The following is a 27,194-nucleotide window of genomic DNA, read 5'->3' as shown; positions in this document are numbered from 1 at the left end:
CCCGAGGAAGCGGAGAGTGGCAGTCAAACCACTCCAGTGGCCGCAAACAGAGCGAGGGGGCTGGACGTCTTCACCACGCAGGCAGCGGTGTGGAGCAGGGAGCCTGCAGCCGACGGAGGAAGCGCCGACACCAGGGAAAGCGAGGAGGTATACTCGTGAGGCTGCGGCTCCAGGATTCCACTGCCTTCCATCTACTTGGCGAACGTCCAATCTCTCCTGAACAAATCGGATGACCTTCAGAGCAGCATCCAGTCTCAGCGCGAGGCACGCGAATGCTCCGTGTACTGCCTCAGAGAGACAAGGCTCCACAGTGGCGTGTTGAGCTCAGCTGTTCAACACCCGGGATTCGGAGTGAAGGAGTGCACGGGGAAATCCAGAGGTGGAGGTGTGTCCTTTTTAATTAATCAATGCTGGTGTACGGACAATTACATTTTTAATCAAACGTGTACTGCAAATTTGGAATGCCTTGTTTTAAGATGTCGCCCCTTTTATCTTCCTCGAGAGTTCTCTGTAATTACATTATGTGCAGTTTACATTCACCCGCGGGCGGATTTAAATGACGCGCTCAATGACTTGAGTGACATCCTGCTCAAATGACCATAGTAGCTGGTGACTTTAATAAATGTAACTTAAGGTCTGTCCTTCCCAACTACTATCAGAATGTGACTCAGCAAACTAGAGGTGAACATATTCTGGATCATTGTTACAGAAACCTAAACACGTCCTGTCTCAGACCTGCTTTTAGGAAGTCTGATCACTCCTCTGTTCTCCTGCTTCCTCCTTATACACAGAGGAGAAGACAACATAAACCAACTTCTCGCTCGGTACAGTGCTGGTCTGAAGAGGCTAATATCAAGCTCCAGGGCTGCTTTGATGCCACTGACTGGTTCGTTTTCCAGTCTGACAATGTGGATGAATTCTGTGACACTGCATACATAAACTTTTGCATTGACTGCTGTGTCCCACAAAAAGTAATCAAAGAACACTGCAGTCAGAATCCATAGATGAACTCTGACGTAAAATTGAAAATACACGAGAACGCACAAGCGTTTCAATCTGATGATGCGGTTGCTTACAAGCTGTCCCGTTACGCTGTAGAACGCTCAATAAAGAACACAAAACGTTCTTATGGGGATCAGTTACAGCGCTGCTTTGAAGAGGACGACCCTCAACGCATGTGGAAAGGAATAAAAACCATTACGTCCTGGAAACCAAGTACAGAAAGAACTGTTCCTGTTGATAAAGCTCAACAACTTTTACTGTCGCTTTGAATCTGTTGATCCCTCTTGTCTTCCCTGAATGCATTGAGCAGGGTGCTTTACAACGACACAGCAGGAAGTTCAGCGTGTCTTGTCCAGTACCTCGGTCCAGAAAGCTCCAGGTCTGGACGGCATTCCTCCTCGTCTACTGAAACTGTGCTCTGAGCAACTTGTCCCTGTTTTAACAGATTTCTACAACTTGTCACTGAGAAACTGGATTGTACCAGACAGATTTAAAAAGTCCACCATTATTCCGGTTCCTAAGAAATCTCTAGTGACGTGTCTAAATGACTATCGTCCTGTGGCTCTCACGTCTGTTCTGATGAAGACTTTTGAGCAGCTTGTACTGGACTTCATTAAGAACCACATCCCTGTGTGTGTCGATCTGCTCCAGTTTGCGTACAGAGAAAACAGGAGCTTTGAGGATTTGATCTCCTTTACTTTGAACTTTGTTTCCCAACATGTGGACAATGCTAAAGCTCACGCTAGAATGTTGTTCATTGATTACAGCATTTAATGCATTTCATTCTCTTGTTCCAGGTAAACTGGTTGAAAAACTCACGTCTCTTGGTCTGAATGATGCTGTGTGTAAGTTAATGTTTATCTTTTTAACTGGTAGATCATAGAGTAAAAATCTATAAGTGTCTTTCTGACAAAGTGTTTATGAGTCCTGGATCTCCTCAGGGGGACATTTTAAGTCCTTTGCATTTTACTCTGTACACTCATGATTGTGAGGCATCAAATATGCTGATGATACCACCTCTATTGGTCTCATCACTGAGAATGATGAATCATCTTATAGAGCAGAAATTAAAAATGTTGTTCAGTGGAGTAAAGAAAAAAACCTCCTGCTGAAAACATCTAAAACATGTGAACTTGAGAAGATATCTTTCGTTGAGATGCAGGACATCTCGCCATTTTAATGGTACGTTCACAACAAACACGTTTTGGGCGTCAAAATCATGCCTCACGCGCGAAGTTGGACACTTGTGCTGTATTTAGGGGTGACTCAGTGTGTGCACTGTGATATCAGAGGACTATAGAGAAGTGTGGGTGGATGGAGAATAAAGTCTGGAGTTCCTTGATGAACACGCCCCCTCAGACCCCCGTTTATCAGCTCTACATGATCCAGTGGTTTGGCTTTATTTGAACCTCGGCGCCGTTTCTGGATTCACCATAGCTGTGGTCGGACCAGAGTCACTTTCAGCGCTACTTCTGTCTCTCCTGTGCCCAGTATTCCAATGTTTTTTGTTTTTATTTTACTTGAACACAGACACACACACACACGCACACGCACACACACACGCACACGCACACACACACACACACACACACACACACACACACACACACACATGCTTGTTTTAATAAATCTTTAATCAGTTCACTCTGACATCACAAACATAAAAGGAGTCAAACATGTGACCATAACATGTATGTCCTACGCTCCCTGAACCCATCATCACTCTTCCTCTCAGTCCTCTTCCTCCTGAGGGACGTAATCAGAGTCTGTCCCACTGAAGCTGTCCTCATCCTCATCCTCATCCTCATCCTCATCTTCATCTTCATCTTCATCTTCATGTTTCACCTTCCTCGCAGGATGAGACGCACAAGCTGAAGACACACACACACATGCACACACAGATACACAGACACACCAAGTGAGGGGATGGTCGAACACAGACACACTGACACACAGACACACACCTTTTCCTGCTGTATGTGTGTACTGTTTCCTGTGTAGAAGGTTCTTCCTGCAGGAATAAAGAAAGAACAAATAATAAAATCAGGACATTTCTGACATCTGACCAGTAGCGGCTGGCCAATAGAGGGTGCTAGGGCGCCGCCCCACCACTCACAACGTTAGTTTTAGTAAGACGTAAAAAAAATAATTAAAATTAATACAAAACAAATATATATCTGTATTTATATAATCAGAATGAGTATTATATAGATAACAATTATGAGTAAAGTCGTTTGGTTAATCTGTGTCTGATTGGTCACGTGTTTCCACTAATCAATATCCATAGACTCTAGTTAAAAGTTGTACATTCGCAGTAACACCTCTTCAATGCGAGTCAATGGATGCAGCCACTCAGTTACACAACACCACTTCCTGCCATGGAAGGGGCTGACGTCACAGTCATCCGTCATAAAGTGTCTGATTGACAAGTGAAACCGTTAGAGTTGGTAGAGGTGGGAGACTCGAGTCATATGACTTAACTTGAGTAAGGCTCGAGTTGCAATTTTCGGGAGTTGAGACTTACTTGAATATTTCTCTGAAAAGACTCGACTTGAGCCTATTTACTTGAAATGACTTTAGGAAAACGTGATTTTTTTTATATTTAAGAATTACCTATACATTTTTTAGTAAGTCAGGGGAAGCGCTATTTTGTCCTGATGCAGGGAGTGCCTATGAGCACCATCACGTCCAGGATGGTGGTCCTTACGAACGCCAGCCTGACGGGGGGATGTGAGCCTCCAGCACTCCCACATCAATTACTTGGGACTCTCAATGATGTTTCTTTCACTGAGGCGTTTCATTCCGTTCCTCACAAGCCACCATGTCCTGGTGAGGATGGACAATATATGGCAGGTGGATGGTGGATGCTAACCCTAACCTACCAAAGGAGAAGGGTTAGCAACGTCGCCTGCCTGACCGTGTGGATATTTGAATGGGAGAGACCGGTGGCGACTTGAAGGAGAGCTCACGGCGACGGTATTAAAACAATGTATACTGATGGCGTATGTAAGAAATACTAAAAAGAAATACTTCTGAAACGTACACTGTAGCCACCAGAGGTCCGTTCCCTTGTGCGCCGTCGCCAATGCAATTTTTGAGTGAATTCAAGTCTTTCAATTGCCTACATGTTTAAAGGTAGGGTAGGCAATTTTCAAAAGCTAGCATGATTTGCTGTCCAGAGAGACACCATTTTACAGGGAATAGATGCTACACCTGCAGTTAAGCACGGTGCGAGGTGGATCTGTTCCCCGCTGAAATAAATGCACAGTGGGTCCTGTTTTAATATCGGATAGGGTTAACTGTAGTGTATGTTTTTTGGCGTCATGTGCATTTTTGTATCTTTCTGTTGTGTTTTTGTGCATTTTTTGTATAATTATTGTTTCTGTTGCCATTGTAGTGATTCAGGAGTTATTTTGTGTATTTTTTGTGTAAATATTTAATTTTGTGTATTTTGAGCTATTTTCATATTTTTGTTATATTTAATTCTATGAGACATGAACATGATAAATGTGGGTTTTTTTAACTCACATATATTTTTAGTTTGGTGTATTTTTCTGTAATGTATGTTTTTTGGAGTCATTATGTGTATTTGCATATTATTCTGTTAGTTTTTTGTTGCCATTGTATGTGATTCTGGAGTCATTTTGTGTATTTTTGTGCATTTCTGTTGTCATTTTGTGTATTATTTGTATAAATATTTAGTTTTGTGTATTTTGAGTCATTTTCATATTTTTGTTGTATTTTTCTGTAATGTATGTTTTTTTAAGTCATTATGTGTATTTGTGTATCTTTCTGTTGTGTTTTTGTGCATTTCTTGTATAAATGTTTTTGGTTGCCATTACAGAGTGATTCAGGAGTCATTTGTGTACTTTTTGTATAAATATTGTTAAGTTTTTTTGTGTTATTTTACTCATTTAGTATATTTTTATTATAAATAAATAAATACCGTGTGTGTGTGTTCCTGTGAAATGTTTGAGACGCTGATAACCAAACTCCATAGACATTGTAGCGCCAATCAAAAAAGTAACACAATTACGCAAAACAAAACGTAAAGCTCCAAACTACATGAGTAAGTAAATTAAAGTATTATGTACAATTCAGCTACATTTTTTTAAAATACAAAAATTATTTTTTACCTTTGCACCGAGTGGTCAGAGTTTAGCTTCCATGCACAGCACCACAGAGAATCTACAGTTTACCAGATGGAGAATTGAACAGGTTGGAAAGTTGTCTGTAAAAGACTCACCAGTGTCTGATGGTTTCAAATGATCTATTCAGATAGCTCTATGTTTAGGTCGTGTGTTTACAGTCTGTGTCTGCTTTGCTGTGTTCGCAGCGATTGGCTCTGGCCGCACACGTGACTCTTGCTCGTGTGAGGAGCTGTGCAGTGAAATAGATATAGATGGTGCGCTAGCGCCCCCTCACACCCTGAGGTCAAAAGTTGAATAGGTTTCATTTTGGGGAAGTCCAGAAGTGAAATAAAATTAAAATAAACATTTTGAAACGACCAAATTACTCCAAAATAACAGATACACACACTCAGGGTATTTTGAACCCGTCGACTAAGTTGCAGGTCAAACTTGCACCGCGTCGGTGGGATATTTGCTCCACACACACACACACACACACACACACACACACACACACACACACACACACACACACACACACACACACACACACACACACACACACACACACACACACACACACACACACACACACACACACACACACACAGACCATCCTGAAATTATAGTATGGATATTTATAAATATGATTCTGTATAAGTATATAACACTGTCAATCTTATATAAATATGTTGATTAATATATAATAAAATTTTAGATATTATTCACATAAATATATATAATATATAAATATATTCATCAGGGCTACACCGAGCATGTTCATTTACCACTTCCTTTGTCACCCCATTTTTTTATTTAAAAACTTGTTAAACTAACCAAAAAAATGAAATAAAAAAAACTAATTACATTTGAAGAAGTATAATAACTCTGACACACTCACACTCTATTGTGTAAACTATATTTGTTCTTGCTTGTTTATGGTTCTGTGGCAATAACTGTGGTTAGTTTGAAAGCAGTTCTGACTGATATTTTCCTACTTATTTGTTCAAAGCTACACAAACCCTGTTTTTTGTGTTTGTCTATTTTGAAATTGTAGCCCCCCTGGAGAAAAAGGCACCAGCCGCCTCTGCCTCTGACCCTGTGACCTCTGACCTGTAGCACTGCAGTCCATACGGACACTGAGGTTGTTCTTCTTCTTCAAAGTCTGAATCTCCAGGATGACTGAAGTCCTGAAAATGAACTGGATTCTTCCTAAAACACACAACAGACCATCAGTATATGTCAGTAGATGTCAGTAGATGTGTGTGTGGTGGTCTGTCATGCCTGTAACAGTTGGTCCCGTACTGACACCGGGTCCTAGTCTTGGGTATCTCTGGTGGTTCCGTACAGTCTGTGTTCATCTGAAATTAGGGACTGTGTGAGATTTGCTGACCTCTGATTGGACACATTATCACTGACTCACTGATGTCTGAGGCTTCGTCTCCACAGGTGAGGTCACAGAGGGCGGGGCCTGTTCTTTCACAGCTGGCCTACCTAGAGACATTAGAGTCAGACTGACAGGTATACACACACAGACAGACAGACACTACACACCTCTCACTGCCTTCATCATCCAGGTTGGGAGCACTCGCTTCCTGTGAGTAGCTTTTATTTTGAAATGATCCACACGGGCTTCCTGTGGAAGGACACAGGACAAAGTTGTACTGTTGTGTAGCTGTTGTCATGTAGCTGTTGTCGTGTAACTTTTGTTGTGTAATGTTGTGTAGCTTCTTCTCTTTCGTATATCATCAGATTGTCAAATCAGTGTCATGTAGCCACACCCTCGCCTCTGGTCCTAAGTGGAAAAGGCCAGCTTCTGAGGGCGGGCTGTATAGGGGGCAGCCGGTGATAATGTGCTCGGCAGTCTGCTCAGGCTAGCAAAACTCGCATGCCGCACCGTCTGAAAGGCCCCACTTCTTAAAAGATGACTTGAAGCGTCTCACTGGCTATGCTCATTCTTCTCATCATGCTTGTGAAGGGCTAGGCCCCCAAATATCTGGGGCCGTGCTTCCGTCAGAGGCAAGGCAAATTTATTTGTATAGCGCATTTCATACACAAGGCAACTCAATGTGCTTTACATGATAAAACATTCAATTGTTTAAAATCAATAAGAACATTTAAAATCATCAGTAAAATCAATTAAAATCATCAACAAACACATGACATCATCAACATGACCATAAATCTCTCTCAATCATATACAGTAGATAAAAAAAGTTCCTTTAACTTTGATTTAAAAATGTTCACATGTGATGCTGACTTCAGCTCTGCTGCAGTTTGTTCCACTTCTTTGCAGCATAACAACTAAACACAGCATCACCATGGTTACTGTGAGCTCTGGGCTCCACTATCTGACCTGTGTCCATAGATCTCAGAGACCTGCTGGGTTCATACCTGACTAACATCTCACTGATGTATTCTGGACCAAACCCATTCACACATTTATAACCAGCAGCAGAACTTTACAGTCTCCTCTGAGGCTGACTGGGAGCCAGTGTAAAGACTTTAAAACTGGACTAATGTGTTCTGACCTCTTTGTTCTGGCTAAGACCACCTTCTCAATGATCTTGGCCATGAATGGAAGGTTCTGATTGGTCTATAGTTAGCCAGTATAGAGGCATCCAGTGTTCTCTTTTTTAACAGAGGTTTAACAGCAGCTACTTTCAGGGATTTTGGTACGGTGCCTGATTGGAATGATCAGTTAATTATCTGATACTAATCAGTGATAAATGACTTTACAACAGTTTTAAAGAAGTTTGAGGGTTTTGTGTCAAGGCAACACGTTGATGGATTCAGCTGCTGAACAGTTTCCTCTATTGTTTTTGGGTTCACTGTAATAAACTCTAACATTGTAGTTGACTCCTCCCTCAGTGGTTGAAGCTGTTCAAGCTTTTTGTGATTTTGCTGGTTTGTTCTGATGTTTGACCTTATTGATTGTATTTTTTCATTGAAATATACAGTAAATTCATTACATTTTCCAGCTGACAGTAATTCAGGGGCTATCTGATCTGGGGGGGTTGTGAGCTTTTCAATTACAGAAAACAACGTGCGAGAGTAGTTGACAATTTTGGCAATAATTTCAGAAAAGTATTGCTGCCTTGCTTTGAACAAGCCATCATTGAATTTTCGCAGACTTATTTTGTATAGTTCTAGATGAATTTGGAGTTTTGTTGATCTCCATTTACGCTCAGCTCTTCTACAGTCAGATTTCAAATTCTGCATTATCTTTGGATTGGAGCCACCACATCTATGACATCACAGACTTTTGCATTAAACTCATCCAAAAGATCATCAACTGTCTCACCACTCAATGTTGGTGTCATTGCTATGGCTTCCATAAACTGTGCACATGTTGTCATTTATGTACCTTTTCCTTAAACACACAGAAGTAGGGGGAACAGATGTTACAGTCTCTAGGTTAAAAAAAGACACAGAAATTATCAGATACTGTAGAGCTAAGTCTCTTACATCAACAGCCTAGCCAAAGCCGAACAAACCCGCTGAAGACCCTGCTTTGTGTCCCATACAAGATCCTGGAGAGGCTGATCCACAGCCGCATCGAGCCAATGGTGGACCCATAACTCCCACTTGAACAAGTCGGCTTCCGCCGAGGCAGGTCAACAGTGGACCAGGTAACGCTACTCACTCAGGACATCAATGACAGCTTTCAGGATGACAAAAAAATGTCTTTCTGGACCTGACAGCCGCTTCTGTGACTCAGAGGACTACATCTGAAACTGTTGAGAACAATCCCTGATCGGCACATGGTCAGGTTCATTATGGAGATGCCAACTAACCGTAGCTTCATCTTACAAACCAGCGATGGCCAAACCAGCAGGCTTAGAAGGCTGAAGAATGGTGTCTCGCAAGGCTCAGTCCTCTCACTAATGTTGTTTAACATCTATATTCTATCCATCCATTTTCAGACCCACTTATTCCTGTTTGTCAGGGTCGCGGGGGTCTGCCGGTGCCAATCTCCGGCTCTCATTGGGTGCTGAGTGGGGGTACACCCTGGACAGGGCGCCAGTCCATTGCAGGGCAACACAGACAGACAACCATTCACTCTCATTCACTCCTATGGGCAATTTACAGACTCCAATTAACCTTACAGTCATGTTTTTGGATTGTGGGAGGAAACTGGAGTACCCGGAGGAAACCCACGCAGCACGGAGAGAACATGCAAACTCCACACAGAAAGGACCCAGGTGTCCACCCCAGGGCTTGAACCCAGAGCCTTCTTGCTGTGAGGTGGACGTGCTAACCACTAAGCCACTGTGCGCCCACATCTATATTCATGACCTGCCAAACACAACATCTACTGTTCGGATCTTTGGTTTCAGCCCTCCGAAAAGGCTAGCCAGGGGGGACACAATGTCATAACTCGTGTTTGTCTTTGTTGGTTTTTATTCAAACTATATTGACCACAGTTCACAGACCACAGTAGTAGACCACAGGTTATAAACCTGAAACAGAATAAATGCTTCACATCACACTCATCACACCTATCACCAGTGCTATCGGGCTGATTTAGCAGTCGTTACATACCAATGGGCTGTGTATCCCGACAACGTTCTGGTTTTGACCGTATTGGCTCTGTTACTTTCTAGCAACTGCATGCCAAGACTTCAGAGCCAAATTTATACTGTGGTTTTAGAACATAGTGAAATCACCTAACCCTAACCCAATGCATATCCACGCAAGCCCTGGTCCTACATGTGGCAGAATTCTGTGCCCCCGCCTGGAGCAGAAGTCCACATGTAAACAAAGTAGATACTGTCATCAACAGCACCCTTCAAATAGTAACTGGTTGTCTGAAACCCACCCCTGTGTCCTACCTGCCAGTCCTGGCGGGAATCGCCCCAGCCACTCTCCGACGGGATGCAGCTACCCTCTCCCTGGTCAGGAAAGCCCAAAAGTACGACTGGCACATCCTACACAAAGCCACAATAACCCCGGCACCACCATGCAGGCTGAAGTCTCACAATCCCTACAACAAGGCAGCTCAAGAGATGCTACAGTCGATCCCTGAGGACCTGTTCAGAGGTGCCTGGCTGGCAGAGTCCTGGAAACAGTTGTGGGAGGAGGCTGGTCCCTCTAGTGTAACTGTTGTTGTGTAGCTGTTGTTGTGTATCTGTTGTTGTGTAGCTGTTGTGTAGTTTTTGCACCGTGAGTGGCTCTGCAGTGGGCGGAGATTCCTCCTCAGACTCCTCCCCCTCCAACCTGTGAGGACACGCCCAGTGTCAGCTGACAGGTGAAGTCAGAGCTTTACCATGGAAACGTCCTACCTGGGCGTGGCCTGGTTCTGAAGGTCCACACGGTACAGGAAGTGACCTGGCAGCAGAGAGAAGACGTCCCCGGGTCGGAGGGAAAACCAGCAATCCCTCGGGAGGGGGCGGGACCATACGAAGCAAGGGTTCAGGTGAGTCTGAGGAACCACAACAAGAGGCAGGAACCACAGTGAGTAGAACCAGAACCAAGAATAGGACCAGAACACTCACAGGTTTGATCCTCAGACGTCCGTCCACATTGTCCATCAGAGCGTGACATCGAGACACGCGGCGGTCTGTCACCTGTGGGCGGCGCTTCAGATGATTGACAGTCCACTAACAACAGACTGAAAACTACAGATGGAACATCTGACCTTTAGAAATGATCCTCGACCCAGCACCGTCTGTCCCTGAGGAACCTGGACAGAACCCTCACCGTCCAATGAGACGAGGATGAAGGACATCTGAGAGAAGATTATTATTATTATGACTCGTACAGTGCCCGTCAGATGTAAGTATTCATATAGTGGGAGGAGCTTAAGTAGAGTTGTCAATTATGGCCAAATGTCTGTCCCTGAACACCACAGATATGAGACACATGCTATTATAGATAGATTATAATATTTATTACTATAAATAAGATCAAAGAACCACCTGCGCTCTATCATTAATATTAATGTTATTATTATTATTATTATTATTAATAATAATAATAATATCAACCAACCATTTACTAAAAAAATTCACTGGAACAAACAAAAACAAACAAGGTTTATTAATAATATGAAGCATCAGCTCCAGATGTTAAACACTGTCAGACAGAAAACAGAAATCTGATTGGTCAGGAGGCGGAACTTTAGTACTCTCTCATCTGATCCACTTCATAACCTAGTCCAGACCAGATTAGGTGTTCAGACTAAGTTACCATGGTGATTTAACCATAGTGGGGGACAGTCGCTACAGTGGTAACTGTCATTGTGTCCTTGGGCAAGGCACTTCACCCACATTGTCTAGTATGAATGTAATGTGTGAGTGAGTGTTGTTGGTGGTGGGAGGGGCCTATGGTTCACTTTGGCAGCCTTGCTTCTGTCAGTCTGCCCCAGGGCAGCTGTGGCTACAATAGTACCTTACCACCACTAAGTGTGGAGTGAAAAAATAATGTCTTAACTATGTAAAGTGACTTTGAGTGTCTATGAGAAAGCGCTATAAAAAATTGATGTATTATTATTATTATTAACTTACCATGGTGATTTAGCCTAAAGGCTCAAACATACTCGGGCAGACCCTCCGCACAACGGACTCAGGGCAGATTGTCCGTTTTCCTCAGAGCTAACATACTTGGGTGCACCACCGCATAGTAGTTTCCATTAAAGTCCTACATGTCCCATGATTCTTAGTGCTTCTCCGTAGTCCTTGTTCTCCTTGGACGTGTTATAAAGGTGTTGCTACTGTCGTAGCTCGTCTGCCAGTCTCTCCTCTAAGCTCATGTTTATCTCTCCTGCTCTGTTTTACCAGGAGGTGAAATACAGGTTGGTGTTACATTTAATGCGGGTCGATACAAAGCTGAGCAGTGTTTTATGTGACACCAACTACGCGGAGAAGTCCGTGTGGTAGTAAAACCTGAGCTTTGCATTTAATTAATTCCGCGAAGAGTACGCCCGACTATGTTTGTGCCTTTAGTGATACAGCTGGACTGGTGATTGTTATCTTGTGACTGTCTTAGACTCGTTAGTCTGTGTTATTTTGTGTATTGTGAGGTTTTGTAAAAAGGTTTTTCCATGAATCTTACCATTGTGCTTTAGTCTAAGTAACCATGGTGATGCAGCCTGTTACCACTAGGGATGTCCCGATCAGGTTTTTTTGCCCCTGAGTCCGAGCCCTTTGATTTTGAGAATTGGCCGATTCTGAGTGAACTTATGATAGAAATATCGGATTGGGAATCCGATATTTCTATAATACATTAAAAAAATAAAAAAGAGCAAAAAAACATATCCAGGATGTCCCTTATTTATTTTATTCACCATATTTTAACATTCAACCCTAAACAGACACTTCTGCGACGTAGCTTGATCAATCAAGCAATAAATAAAAAAAATATTAATTTTAGAAAAATTGTATTGAATAAAAATGTTTAATATAAAAATAAATAGTGTCTCATCTTAAAATACCCAACAGACATTTATAAAAATAAGAAAATACAAGTACCACAGTGCTGTAAAGTAAGGCAAGTAATGTGCTTTTAGGAACTCTTAATGTTTACTCTCCTCATTTAGTTTCACAGATTGAAATGTATGTTTTTATTGATGAAAACCAACATCTCAACCTTGTCAAGTTTGAACCTAATTCTGTTCTCATCAATGATAATTGTTAATCACTAAGAAGTATCCCACTGTGCACAGAGCTGCAGGGGGCAGAAAGATACTGAGTTGCAACAGCAGCCATTGAGTGAAACTGATGAGCTTGTTCTTTCCAGTAATCAAGGTCAATTGCTTTTTTTAGGGGTCGTTTATTCTGAGAGGTACGTCTGCACCTGAGCTTCTGCTGATGTGGTACCCAAAAACTGGGCTTCTGACTGCCTCTCTTGTAAGATTTCCTCAAAGGTGCTGTCCAAGCTGCTGCATGCTTCAGGCCGTGGTGCCTTGCTCACTGGCTCTGCTGCAGCCCCTGTATCCTCTAGCACTGCACTGGTGGACCTCCTCCTCTCTGTCTTTGCCCCTTCCTGGATGACGTGTTGCTTTGCAAGCAACAGATTTGACTTTGTGAAGAAGCTAAAAACAGATAAAAGTAACACACAATTCAAATCAATAAGATAAGACACACCACATAGCACAGCTCTTCAGTTAGGTAACTGCCTACACATGTACTCAATTAATAAACAATAAAAAAAATCCAATCATACAACCAAATCTAATTTAAAAAAGATATTAAAAAATGTATTTACTTAATACTGGTGTCTGGTGATGACTTTACAAAAACATGATGGGCAAAAGGTGCGTTTATATTTTACTATACTTGCCTATCTTTGTATCTGGGATCTTGAAGAGTGGCTCAGTTTCAACATCAGCAAAGAGCTTCTCCACTTCCTCCAAGAGAGTTCTTTTCATTGACTTGATTCCTTGGTCATCGTCCTCACGAGACAGAACACGTCTGAGAACTAATGAGTGAATAAATTAATTAATAAATGCATGAGATTGTAGTTAGTTTCAAACAATATCAATAAAATATAAAACAATAAATAAAAATACAAATGACCTGTTATGGCAAGGGTTAGGGTTAGAGCTGCTGTTGAAGTCTCCCTGCTCACATCCCTGGTCAGCTCTTCAAAGGGGGATAGCGCCTCAGCTGACTTATTCATCAGCTCCCAGTGGTGGGCTAGGGTTAGGGCTAGGGTGCTGCTGGTAGAGTATGCTCAGCTGCAAACACACTAAGAGCTTGTATTTGATCCAGTAGGCTCTGCAGCATGTAGAGGCTACTGTTCCATCTTGTCTGCACAGGAGAAGAGAACGAAATTCACTTCATTTTTGTGCAAATTACATAAATACTATGACAGCTTAATATTTTTTTTTTGGCATTGCCAGGTGCAGAGCACAAAGTAATAGCTGCTTAGTAAATAAAGTGCATAGACTAAATAATAAAATACAATAAATAATATTATGAGAGGAATCTCACCTACACGTCCTGCTGTAGGTGCTTCATATCCATATTTAGGTCCATCTGGATGTCTTGAAGACTTGAATAGGCCAGCGGAGAGTGTTTAAAGTGGCCTACAATCTTCCTTGCATTGGCCAGGGTGTCAGTCACACTGCGCTAGGAAAGAAAGCCCCCTTGTATGCAGAGGTGCAGAATGTGCAACAGCCCACACTCCGCACTCCCATATCCCTCATGGCTTTTTTCACATTTGCAGCATTGTCAAGCAAAAATACATGGATCCATTCCTTGTCAATCTTCCAATTCACCAGCATCTTTTCCATCGACTGTTGGATGTGCTCTGCGGTGTGGGATCCGCAAAATTCAGGGTTGCGCGGCATAAAATAAAACTTGAGTTGATCCATTGTGCGGTTAGGCTTAGTGGAGACATGGGAGCCACAGACGAACTCCAGATGTCTGTGGTGAACAAAACATGGAGTACATCTGATAACAGGACAAGAAGTTTGTCAGAAATGTTCTTGTGAAGCGCTGGCAGAGCTTTCTCTGTGAAATAGTGGCAAGAGGGCATTTCAAATTGGGGTTGTATGTGCCCCATGAGCATAAGAAAACTTTTTTTCTTTCCTTTTCAAAACGTCCTGCAGCGTGGGCTGACTCGTCTTCGGTTGGGTTGCCTGAGTAAACTTGCTGTATTGCGTTGGGTGCTTGTTTTTGAGGTGCCATATCAGGTTTGTCGTGTTAAATGCAGCCTTTTCCTTTCCACATCTTGAAATTCCAAGTTTGCATAACTCACACTTTGCAATCGCAAAATTATTATCATCCACTTTAAAATATCTCCACACCACAGACATACTCACGCAGCCAGCTTCAAGATGCTTCTGTGTTCTCCTCCTGTTGACGGCATTCAACCAATAGTACTGGAGCAAAGTGATGCTATTTTTTGTATGGAGCAGACAGGTCTCACTCTGTACCACCGCCGCAAAACTATAGATCTCATAAAAAGTAATGAGAATAAATATACATACATATCCGAGTCCTGATCGGGAGGTAACGTCTGATTCCGATCAAGTCTGAAACCACGCGATCGGATCGGGACATCCTTAGTTACCATGGTGATTTAGCTTAAGTTACCGTGGTGAAAACGCCGGGGGAATCCAGACCCGTATAGAGAGAGAGTTGCATCAACTCCGATTACTCCAATGGTTTGTCTTTTTTTACAGCAATGACGGCTCATTGACACTCAATAGTTCCAGAAAGTGATCAGTTTACTATTGTAGACAATGGACCTAGAGCTGATTATACGGTTTGTGATGCACTTCTGAACGGTAAGACATTATTATTATTATTATCAGCGTATCTAAACCCATTAACGTGTGCATTAAGACATATTAGTGGATTATCCCCCGCTAAATTAGTACATTTTTATTTTAATTTCAATTTTTTGTATTTTTGTTTTTTATTACTATTATTATTACCATTTTCTTCATTGTGAGATACACTGCTGTGGTTTTCATGTTCAAAAGAAATACATTCTAAATTTTTCTTAGAAAATGAAGGGATCATTATCAGATAGACAGTGTTTACTTCAGACAGTTTTATCTACACACAAAGTCAACATATCTTCTGTTTTTTTTTATTTTTTATCAAACAATAAGCTTTTTAATTGTGTTATTTGTGTAAAAAGTTCAAATGAAGTGTTTGAATATGATTGCCTCACAGATTTTTTTATTATTATGATCCTGATTTATTTATAGATTTCTCCTGCTGACTAATGCTAACCATTTCTTTCTCTTCTCTGGTTCACATTGAAGCAAAACATTTTACCTCCTTTATCAGAAGATTGGGGCATCCCCATACAACACTTGTTTTAATTTTTTACCGTACAGTTAAACGTACGAAGGTTAAGTAAAAAGCAACCTCGCCTCTTATAGGCAGTGTAATCTCCTTTAAACTTCCTTTAGTCCTTAGCTTAGCTTAAATTTAGCACCTATGGCTTCTCTCTCCTCCCCTCTGCTCTCCTGCCCGGTGTGTCAGATGTTTAGTTACTCCTCGTCCTCCTTTAGGGACAATGGTAGTTGCATAAAGTGTAGCGTACTGTTAGATATGGAGGCGAGGATCAACAATCTGGAGAAGCAGTTCCGCACCCCTGATACCAAACCCGAAGCTAGCAAGCAGGACCCAGCCGGTGCGGACCGTGCTAGCGCTAGCTCTAGCTTAGCTTCCCCCCGGCCAGCAATGAGTGGGTTACTGTCCGTGGTAAGCATAGTCGAAGGTGCATCCCAGGGGCCAGAGCGGGCGACATAGAATCAAATCTAAAGTTGCTGGCAAAGAGTAACCGTAAGTTTGATAGGATAGTCCTCCATGTCGGCACTAATGACTCCCAACGTCGTCAGTCGGAAGCAACCAAAGTGAACATTGAATCAGTTTGTGCTTATGCTAAAACAATGTCGGACTCCGTAATTTTCTCTGGTCCCTTACCAAATCTGACCAGTGATGACATGTATAGCCTATAGCATGTCATCATTTAACCGCTGGCTATCGAGGTGGTGTCCAGAAAACGAGGTGGGCTTCATTGATAATTGGAGATCCTTCTGGGGAAAACCGAACCTGATAGGAAGAGATGGAATCCATCCTACTTTGGAGGGAGCATCTCTACTATCAGAAAACATGGCACAGTCACTGTTATGACATCTCATGAATGAGACCATGTTACAGAGGCGGAGTCCTCCACGCCCCTCTGCGCTTGCCTTAGGACAGTTTCCCTCCCATTGCTATCAGGATAGCTGTGTTCATCACCATGACAACTGTTGTGATGGTGATGAATATTATTTTATGGAGACGGTGTCTGTCCCTCGACCCAAATTTCACAATGATTTTAACATAAAATCAAATAAAAGAGCTATCAATTATAAAAATCTGAAAAAAATTAAAATCTGAAATCTAGAAACACCAAAACATAAAACCATTAGATGTGCTCTATTAAATATTAGATCACTGAGATCCAAATCTCTACTAGTAAATGACCTTATCTCAGAAAATAACTTTGATTTATTCTGTTTAACTGAAACATGGCTGTATCAAGATGAATATGTTAGTTTAAATGAAGCCACTCCTCCCAGTCATTTAAATACTCATATGCCACGAGACATAGGCCGTGGAGGTGGTGTAGCAGCTATTTATCATTCCTCTCTCCTAATCTATCCTAAACCAAAGGCCAGTTACACTTCCTTTGAAAGCCTGGTTCTAAATTTATCTCATACCAAATCAAAAACCTTCCAGCCAGTCTTATTTGTGATAATTTACCGTCCTCCAGGCCCTTATTCTGAATTTCTATCAGAATTCTCTGAGTTTATATCAAACTTAGTCCTCAGTTCTGATAAAATACTGATAGTAGGAGATTTTAATATCCATGTGGACAAAGATAGTGATAGCCTGAGCTCAGCCTTTATGTCCCTAATAGACTCAGTTGGCTTTTTTCAAACTATTAATGAAGCTACTCATCGTTTAAATCATACTCTTGATCTTGTTCTAACATATGGCCTTGATATTAATGAACTAAAAGTCTACCCTGAAAATCCTCTGCTATCAGATCACTTTTTAATATCTTTTAACATTATCCTAGAGGATCTCGCACTGTGCAATAAAATAGTTAGGAGTAGAAATCTGTCCAATAGTGCTGTGGCTAAATTTAAAGAGGCCATTCCTGCTGCCTTAAACTCAGTGCACCATCCAATAAATAACTATGATATTAATTATAACCCCTCTCAACTGGATCTGCTTGTCGATAGCTCTGCTAGTCTACTAAAATCCACCTTGGACTCAATTGCCCCATTGAGGGAAAAAACTATTAAACGTCAGAGGAAAGCTCCGTGGTTTAGCTCTGAAACTCACACACTCAAACAAACAACCCGTAAATTAGAGAGAATGTGGCGCTCCAATAAAACAGAGGAGTCACGAATACTTTGGCAAGAAAGCCATAGTAAATACATGACAGCCTTACGACATAGTCGATCTACATACTACTCCTCACTAATTGAAGAAAATAAAAATAATCCGAGGTACCTTTTCAGCACTGTAGCCAGGCTAACACAAAGTCAGAGCTCTATTGAGCCCATGATTCCTCTAGCCCTCAGCTGTGAGGACTTTATGACATTTTTTAACCATAAAATTCACAAGATTAGAGATAAAATTAGCCACTCCCTGCCTTCACCTGGGCCTGCTGTACCATTAAATGTAAATAGGCCTAACCTAAACTGTTTCACACATATAGGACTTCAGGAACTTAACTCTATTATTTCATCCTCCAAACCATCGACCTGCCTTTCAGATCCGATCCCAACTAAGCTGTTTAAAGAAGTTGTTCCCCTGGTCTGCCCATCTTTGTTGGAGACAATAAATATATCCCTATCAATAGGCTACGTGCCACAGTCCTTTAAAGTAGCTGTAATCAAACCCCTTCTCAAAAACCTACTCTTGATTCCAGCACTTTAGCAAGCTACAGGCCTATATCTAATCTTCCTTTTATTTCAAAGATTTTTGAGAAAGTTGTGGCAGCTCAGCTCTGTGACTTCCTTCAAAACAACAGCCTGTTCGAGGACTTCCAGTCAGGTTTTAGAGCTCAACACAGCACAGAGACTGCTTTAGTTAAAGTAACTAATGATCTACTCTGGGCTTCAGATGAAGGACGACTCTCAGTGCTGGTTTTATTAGATCTTAGTGCAGCTTTTGACACTATAGATCACTATATTCTACTAGAGAGATTAGAGGAATTACTTGGAATCACAGGGACTGCCCTAAACTGGTTTAAGTCCTACCTATCTGATAGGTACCAGTTTGTACACGTGAATAATAAGTCTTCTGTGTACACTAAAGTAAGCTACGGGGTTCCTCAGGGCTCTGTGCTAGGTCCAATCCTCTTCTGTATCTATATGATCCCCCTTGGTAATGTTATGAGAAAATACTCTGTTAACTTCCACTGCTATGCTGATGATACCCAACTGTATGTATCAATGAAGCCAGGTGAGACAAATCAGCTATCTAAACTTGAGGCCTGTCTAAAGGACATTAGGGCCTGGATGGACCAAAATTTTCTTCTTCTCAACTCAGACAAGACTGAGGTCATTGTACTGGGCCCACGACACCTTAGAGAAACCTATGCTAGCCTAACTGCCCTAGATGGCATTACTCTGGCACAAAGCACAACTGTTAGAAACCTTGGGGTTCTATTTGATCAGGACTTATCCTTCAACTCTCACATAAAACAAACTTCAAGAACTGCCTTCTTTCATCTCCGTAACATTGCTAAAATCAGATCTATCCTGTCTCAGAGCGACGCCGAAAAGCTAGTCCATGCTTTTGTTACCTCTAGACTGGATTATTGTAATTCTCTTTTAGCAGGCTGCCCGAGCAAGTCGCTTAAGACACTTCAGCTGGTTCAAAATGCTGCAGCACGTGTACTGACTAAAACTAGGAGAAGAGATCACATTACTCCTGTATTAGCCTCTCTGCATTGGCTTCCCATAAAATATAGAATAGAATTCAAGATTCTTCTTCTCACTTATAAAGCCCTAAATGGACAGGCACCAGTCTATCTCAAGGAGCTTGTAGTGCCATACAATCCCCCCAGAACACTACGCTCTCAAAATGCTGGACTACTCGTTGTTCCATTTGTCTCTAGAAGTAGTATAGGAGGAAGAGCTTTCAGTTATCAGGCCCCACTTCTCTGGAACCATCTACCAACCACGGTTCGGGGGGCAGACACCCTCTCTACCTTTAAGGTTAGGCTCAAAACATTCCTCTTTGGTAAAGCTTTTAGTTAGGAACCAGCTCATAGCTCATAGTTAAGATGCAATAGGCATAGACTGCCGGGGGGGGGGGTCTGGCATGCTCGGTTGGAGAGAGGTTGGAGAGGGCGTTAAGAGAGAGGTCATTTAGGTTAGAGAGGGACCGGAGGGTCCCATTCCTCTCTCTAACACTCTCTCTATGTCTGCTTCTTCCCTTGTGTGTTTGCTCCTGTTCTCCTTCTGGCTTTTGTCTTGCAGGTCCGTGGGATCCTCAGTGTGGAGTTACAGAGTCTCAGCGGCTCTGTCTCCACCCTTTCCTCTGCACACACCCAACACAGCATAACGTGGATGGCTGTTCATCATAGGAATGGGATCCACACAAGGTTCCTGCTGCTTAACAGAAGGTTTTCCTTGCCGCCATGATGAATTCATGTTGGGTGTGGGATACATATGTATGTGTATATACGTATATATGCATATGTGTGTATCCATAAAATGAAGAGTCCATCCTTAAGACTGCTCTACTGTAAAGTGTCTTGAGATACCATTGGTTATGATTTGGCGCTATACAAATAAAGATTGATTGATTGATTGATTGATTGACATCACATCAAACTGTATGACAACTTATTAATGTTTCTGACTTTGTTAGACATTTATTTCATTCATTTATCTTGGTACATAAGTGCATAGTAAAAAATCTAATGTCTATTTTTATAAATGTATGAACATAATAAATATGTTTTCAATGTGTCCTGTCTGGATGTGGTGTTTTTTAATGACCTCTTTTTTAAGCAATACATCCTGTATACAATACATTTAAAACACATTTTTTAACCAAATTAATGTTGGGCTTAACTATGTCAAAAAAGCAGGTAAACTGTTTACACTAATTATTAATAAAAATTTACATTAGGAAAAAAAACTATTTATGGAACTACATAAACATATATTGCATATACACATACATATGATGGTGTACTGTATAAAAATTGGCAATCAATGCAGTTATTCACGACAAATAACCAAAAATCCCAGTTATGTCACTAGGAATCAATGGATTTGAATGGTCCACCAATAACTTCAGTTAACAAATTCAGTTTTACATGAATCAAGTGATAATCAAACATTTGACTTTGGACTTCTGTTGTCACAACTCTCTCTCTCTCTCTCTCTCTCTCTCTCTCTCTCTCTATATATATATATATATATATATATATATATATATATATATATATATATATATATACAGTATATATATATACTGTATGTATATATATACAGTATATATACTGTATATATATATATATATATACGGCTCTGGGGGAATTCAAAGAATCGATTTCAGCCAATAGCAAAATTCAGTTGTAATAGCTATTAGATATTTGTAATAACTATAACTATTATTGGCCAGTAAACTGTATTTGATATTTTACAACTAAATACACAAATTTAAAATACTTTTACTAAAAGTTGGACTAGGTTCAATCAACAGCACTACTTAATACCAAATATACATGTATTCAGCAGAAAAAAGTGGGTTTGGGGTTTATTTACTCTTTAAGAGTTTATAAGGTTAGTTTAAAGAGGATTTAACTTTTATTCTGAATTAAAGAAGAATTAAAGATTCCATGTAATAATAATAATGGCTTGGATTTATACACAGAAATATTCACTCACACAGTCACAATATGTTGGTGAGCTACAATGTAGCTCACACACACACACACACACACACACACACACACACACTCACACACACACACACACACACACACACACACACACACACACACACACACACACACACACACACACACACACACACACACACACAAAGATAAATAAACTTACGGTGAATCCAATCCTCCAAACCGGAAGTACGGAGCGTGACGTCCATGTGACGGAGGAAATGACGTTTAATTCGGGGTTAAATGTGTTTAATCTTATTGCAATTCAAATGCAATGCAAACAAATTCAAAAATTTCATTGTAATGGTTTTACAAAACTAAATTATTTTTTCTTTAATTCTCTTTTAATTTCCATATTTTTTCTCAACAGACCGAAGACTGCTGACAATTACTGACACACAGGGTCACATGTTCAATAAATATATATCTTTATAAAAATTATATTTCTATTCTTTTTTTATATAAGCAATGTCGGTGGGGCCGCTCCATCTGTGGCGCATGCGCAGTCCGCCCCTACACGTCATTGTGTTGGAGAGCGAACTGTGTGACGGGCACACGCTCACGGTAGGATCACCGTAGCGTGCACGCGCTTACGGGAGCGTTCGGTGGGACTACCGGGACTGTCCGGAGGGGTGGGCGGGGACTGACACGCACAGCAACAACAACAGAGTGACTGGGCGGAGTCATAGTATAGCACGTTTCGTTGCGAGCTCTGTGTGTGTGTGTGTGTGTGTGTGTGTGTGTGTGTGTGTGTGTGTGTGTGCGCGTATGTGTGTGTGTCAGACTTTATACTGTGTGTGTTTTGTTGTCCTACAGCCATTGTGACGTCATGAAGTGATGCAGCTCCTCTGATTGGACAGATTTAGTGGGTTAGTGGTTAGGGTTAATGTTACTAAACTAGATTACCTCTTATCGTGCTAATTTATAAGGTTTAATCAGTGTGTGCTGGATTACAAAGCTTGCTAACGTCTTACAGAGCTAGATCACCATGGTAACTTAGGCTGAATGACTAGCCTGGTCAGGACCAGAGTGGTGTTCCATAAAGCAGTTTATGTTCAAACTCTGAGTGTATTGGGGCTCAAATGAGGGAAACTCTGAGTATCTCATTCCTAAACGTGAGGTATGTTCTTCTTTGAGTATGTTGCCATGGTAACATACTCCATGATTAGGTTTATCAAAGAAATTCTGGTTTTCTACCTGGCTCCGCCCACCTGAACACCGTTTCTTAAGTATTAAGACACTGTTCTCTGACACACATTAGTGACATCACAGACGTGTTCACATCATTACTAATGTTGTGTTGCTTTACGTTTTTTTTTGATAACAGTAGTTTTCTTTCTAACATTGTAGATGTAGATCATTTAGTGAAACACACTGAGAGGTTGATCTACATTAAAACATCTACTGACGTCTGTAGTAAAGTTCACTGAATATAAACCTGTAGATAATATAAATTAATACACATTTATAGCCTCACATTGACTTTATGTTGTTTAATAATGTAATATATAGGTTATCATAATGTTAGCGGGTTAGGGTTAGCGTAATGAGCTAAAGCTCAGTTTTTGAGAGCGTAGGGTTGAGGGTTTGATTCCAGGATCAGTTTATTTTTTGGATGTCAACATGACTGGTGACTACATTACATTAAAAATCAATATAATTGATGTGATATCAAGATGCCTTCACTGTGTTTATATCCAGTGTAATGGGAGGGGCTCTCTATGCAGCATCCTATGCTGCTGCCACGCCTCCTCAGACACGTTATTCATATTATTAAACGCTCGTTGCATCACTGAAACGATAAAGTGATTAAGTGATCAAAAAGTGTGACTAATTACTGGTGATTTAAAGCAGACATATCATGGTTTTAAATCCTTCCTTTTTACATATAAATCATACAGTTATGGTCTATATAAAGCTGAACTGCAATGCTTGGGTCTGAATTCCTCATTATTATAGCTCCACCCCTTTTCTGATGTGCTTCTGAGAGCAACTCGTTTTGGTGCTGTCTCTTTAAATGCAAATGAGACACTCCATACCCCGCCCCCTCTTCAGGTGACACTCGGTTCAACTCCACCCTGTTCGGCCATTTTTGTAGTTTGATAGAAGAGATACGGCTATGTAGCGGAGCATAAACTTTTTATTCAGAGGTTATTTATAAAATGTCAACAACGTTAGACTTGTCCATCTTCTAACGTCACGAAATGCATTTTAATACAGTCTTTTCAAAGACAAAAACGTCAAAATGAAATGACTAATAAACTTTAGACTTAAATTAAATCACGTAGGCCATATCATCAAGGATCTAAAACGAGCACACAGCGCTAACATATGAAGACGGTGCAACTGCTAATGCTAACAAAACAATGACAGGGACGTCTTATCATCACACTTTTTAGCGTTATTTACAGCTTACCGAAGTGCTCTGTTCATCGTCTCCAAAGATAGAAGGAATTGAACCCTCAATCAGACAAAGTCTTTCTGTAAATCCTTCTTTATACTGGTGGAGGTTGATGAAGCAGTCATCATTGAAGTGCTTCACACACACAAAAATGACCTTATCCACAGATGTGGTACATTTCTATAAAAAATAAAACTCAACCAGACACTTTGAAAAGGTTCTGATGCTGGGAGACGGTGTAATGAAGCGTGTGGGTTACTACATCCAACAACCCAACATTTTGACTTATCCTCTCGTAACTTCTGCATCCTGGAGCTTGGACTACAAAATAAAAGCCAGAAATAAAAATGGTGGATTGCTCGAAGTGTTGGACCTGGAGTTGATGAACTAATTTGGCAGTTCTGCTGCAAATACTGTGATGTAATAGTTCAAAAATAGTAATAGAGAATAGAAAAATCTAAACAGATTGAAAAATATGAGCAAAACAGAAAATAAAGAAATCTACGGAGCACCTGAAGAGACTAATTTTATTTTTTCTGTACTTTTTCTGTACTTCTAAACACTATAAATATACAACAAAATATACAACAAAATGCTTCTCTCGACGAGGTCAGTCGCACTCTCTGTTTCTCCCTCCCTTCCGTCTTATCTCTCCAGCTGCTGCTTTGTCAGGTCTTGTGAAACTAACAAGAGCCTCTCTCTGCAACTCATCCAAAACCACCAGCCAAGGCTAAAGCCAAGGTTGTCTCAACTCTTATCACCAGGAAGTTTCTGCAGACGGCGGCTCTTACCCCCACTCCCTCCCCCCGCTCCTTCCCTACATTCCTCCTGGAACTGTTGATGCTGAACTTTTCCACACGTCATCTGGTTGTCAGTAACGCAGCTACAGGTCTTCAACTTCAAATGCCTCGTCGGCCATCTTTCCCCACCTCCCATCCGCAGCTGCATGGAGGCGTGGTTGCAGCGCCGACTGGCAGCACGCCCATGTCCCCAAACGGCTGGACTCCTGTTGTTCTTCCCACCTGACCCCCTCCCCCAGCCAACCTCCCACCTAACCTTCCCACATGCCTTGTCTCGAGTTGTTTGACTGTGTCATGCTTACATTTATGTTTGCAGAGGCGGTTTTTTTCCTGGTTTCACACTGTTTTCTCTGTTTAGGGAAATCAGTCTCAAACTGGCAGTTTTTTTCCCCTCACCCCTCCTCTCCTCCTGTTATTGATCCCTTTTTACCCTAAATATGTGGGCGCCGCAAATGGCTGCTCTGGTGTGTTGATGTGTCTTCTTTCACTGCAACTACCAAGTCAAATTCCTCGTATTGTTCTAAACTGTACCTGGTCAATAAAGCTGATTCTGATTCTGATTCTGATTCTGATTCTGATTCTGATTTAAGGGCTAAAAAAAGTGTATTTAGGGTGATATGTCCCCTTTAAGCGACTACAGTCACTGAAGTGACGTTCTGTGTGAACACCTTTAGAACAGGTTCATATTCCTCTATAAACACCTGATTATTTCACCATCAGGGTGAATAAATCACTCTCTTCTGGGTGGTTGCCATGGCAGCTCTTTTAATCTTTGCTCCATTGATGATGTCTTTTTATGACATCAGTAACCCAAGGTTTACATACTCAGGGTTGATGAACCCACTTCATACCTGCTGTAATGAATCAGATACACAGAGTTTATGGATAGACTCAGAGTTTGTTGATCCTCTTTTATGGAACACACCCCAGGTTTAGTTCTAGCTAGGATCTTAGAGAGTACTAAAGCCCCGCCTCCTGACCAATCAGATCGCTTAGAAAACGACCTGCCCATCGATAGATGATCCTAGTTGGTGCAAATCTGACAGCTGAGTTTAGGAAAGAAAGATTATTACTGATGACATCATTTAAGTAAGTAAGTAGTTTATTTATAAAGTGCTTTTAACAGATAAAATCACAAAGTGCTGTACAGAGTTGTGGTAAAAGTAAAAGTGCAACACAATAGAATAATAAAACAAGAGTGCATAAATATCATAAGAACACCAACATTAAAGGATAAATAAAATTAAAATCCAGTAACTAAAAGCTTTACTGTAAAGTGTAGTCTTCAGCAGTTTTTAAAAGTGACCACACAGTTGAGCTCCCTGAGAGACTGGTGCAGGTTATTCCAGAGTCTGGGAGCTACAGCCTGGAACACCAGGTCTCCTCTGGTCTTAAATTTAGTTTTAGGGTCTTTAGGAGACCCTGACCTGAAGACCAAAGGCATCGCCCTGATGAGTAGGGGCACAACAAGTCTGAGATATATTTAGGGGCCTGACCATGTAATGCTCGGAACGTGAGAACTAATATTTTATATTCTATGTGAAACTTAACTAGAACTAGTGCAGAGTAGCTAGAATGGTGGTGATGTGGGATGTTCTAGAAGCACCAGTTAAGGAAACATATAGATTTATATCTGATGGACTGATCTACAGTCAGCTGATGAAGCCTGTGTCTACGTATGTGCAGACGAGTGAAATCATTAATTAATTCATTCATTCATTAATTCATTCATACGCTATAGTGAGGCTGACAGCATCATCAGGAACATACTACAGTAAACAATGTGTTCTCATCCCAGTGTGTGATAAATAGATCTATATGAATAGAAACACGTGTGTGCTGTAATAAAGTTTAGCTGCAGAGCTCTGTCTGTTTATCATCTAATGGATTAATATCATAAATAATCACACTTTTACACATTAACAGTATCAGCAGCTTCCTGTCTGAGTTCTTTAATTCCTGACTTTTCTGTAACAACAGGTTGTTTTTGGTCTGAATTATGAATTTTAATTATTCATCATTTTAAACTTCAGAAACACCTAATCTGGTCGAAACCAAACTATGAAGTGGATCAGATCTGAGCGAGTATAAAAGCTCCGCCTCCTGGTACGCTGCACTAACACTGTTGCTTTTCACTGTCATCATGGATTTATATTATATATATTATTTTTATTTCACAGACAGGTCACAACGTGCTTTACATATCAACTCATTCACACACCAATGGGACAGAGCTACTCAACCACTGGGAGCCACTTGGGGTTCAGTGCCATCCCCACGGCACTTCAACACATAGACCGGTATAGAACGGGATTGAACCCCCAACCTCGCGATCAGAGAACCAACCGAGCCACAGTCGCTTATGATCTTGGTCGCCCCAAGATCATAAGCTGTTCCTCCTGTAAAGACGCTCGCACCACCAGGTTCTCCATTGATTGGTCAGATGCTGCAATCTCCACCCCTTTTATGTGGACG

General features: G+C 41.2%; 1 protein-coding gene and 2 long non-coding RNA genes across 4 annotated transcripts; 2 read left to right on the top strand and 1 right to left on the bottom strand.

Annotated features, from left to right (window-relative positions):
* Window positions 1–6,414, top strand: LOC114469833 (uncharacterized). The gene is made up of 3 exons (XR_003674806.1): window positions 1–385; window positions 1,800–1,847; window positions 6,190–6,414. It is a non-coding gene; the product is annotated as an uncharacterized LOC114469833 (long non-coding RNA).
* Window positions 2,619–21,758, bottom strand: aplf (aprataxin and PNKP like factor). Of its 2 annotated transcripts, none has more exons than XM_028457644.1 (11): window positions 21,682–21,758; window positions 10,774–10,863; window positions 10,631–10,702; window positions 10,418–10,557; window positions 10,298–10,352; window positions 6,687–6,768; window positions 6,556–6,626; window positions 6,417–6,493; window positions 6,246–6,344; window positions 2,967–3,013; window positions 2,619–2,873 (listed from the first exon to the last, which is right to left on the bottom strand). In XM_028457644.1, exons 2-11 carry the CDS (start codon window positions 10,861–10,863, stop codon window positions 2,734–2,736), a joined length of 873 nt encoding a protein of 290 aa, XP_028313445.1. In that variant the 5' UTR covers window positions 21,682–21,758; the 3' UTR covers window positions 2,619–2,733. The 2 variants fall into 2 exon arrangements, with proteins under 2 accessions (XP_028313445.1, XP_028313452.1); XM_028457651.1 differs by lacking the exon at window positions 21,682–21,758 and adding an exon at window positions 12,930–13,164.
* A 272-nt stretch (window positions 21,759–22,030) lies between these two features.
* Window positions 22,031–27,188, top strand: LOC114469829 (uncharacterized). The gene is made up of 3 exons (XR_003674805.1): window positions 22,031–22,082; window positions 26,753–26,825; window positions 26,900–27,188. It is a non-coding gene; the product is annotated as an uncharacterized LOC114469829 (long non-coding RNA).
* The last annotated feature ends 6 nt before the right edge of the window (window positions 27,189–27,194 follow it).

Source organism: Gouania willdenowi, chromosome 1 (assembly GCF_900634775.1).
Source record: "Gouania willdenowi chromosome 1, fGouWil2.1, whole genome shotgun sequence".
In the NCBI taxonomy this organism is placed as follows: domain Eukaryota; kingdom Metazoa; phylum Chordata; class Actinopteri; order Blenniiformes; family Gobiesocidae; genus Gouania; species Gouania willdenowi.
Note: the sequence above shows the minus strand (reverse complement) of the source record. Positions and strands in the feature narration are given on the sequence as shown.

Excerpts from the sequence above, each read along its gene's own strand:
- aplf (XM_028457644.1), bottom strand. The coding sequence starts at position 10,863 with ATGTCCTTCATCCTCGTCTCATTGGACGGTGAGGGTTCTGTCCAGGTT. Across the intron at positions 10,353-10,417 it reads CAGAACCAGGCCACGCCCAG|GTTGGAGGGGGAGGAGTCTG; the intron begins GTAGGACGTTTC and ends GTGTCCTCACAG. Across the intron at positions 3,014-6,245 it reads TATGGACTGCAGTGCTACAG|GAAGAACCTTCTACACAGGA; the intron begins GTCAGAGGTCAC and ends TTATTCCTGCAG.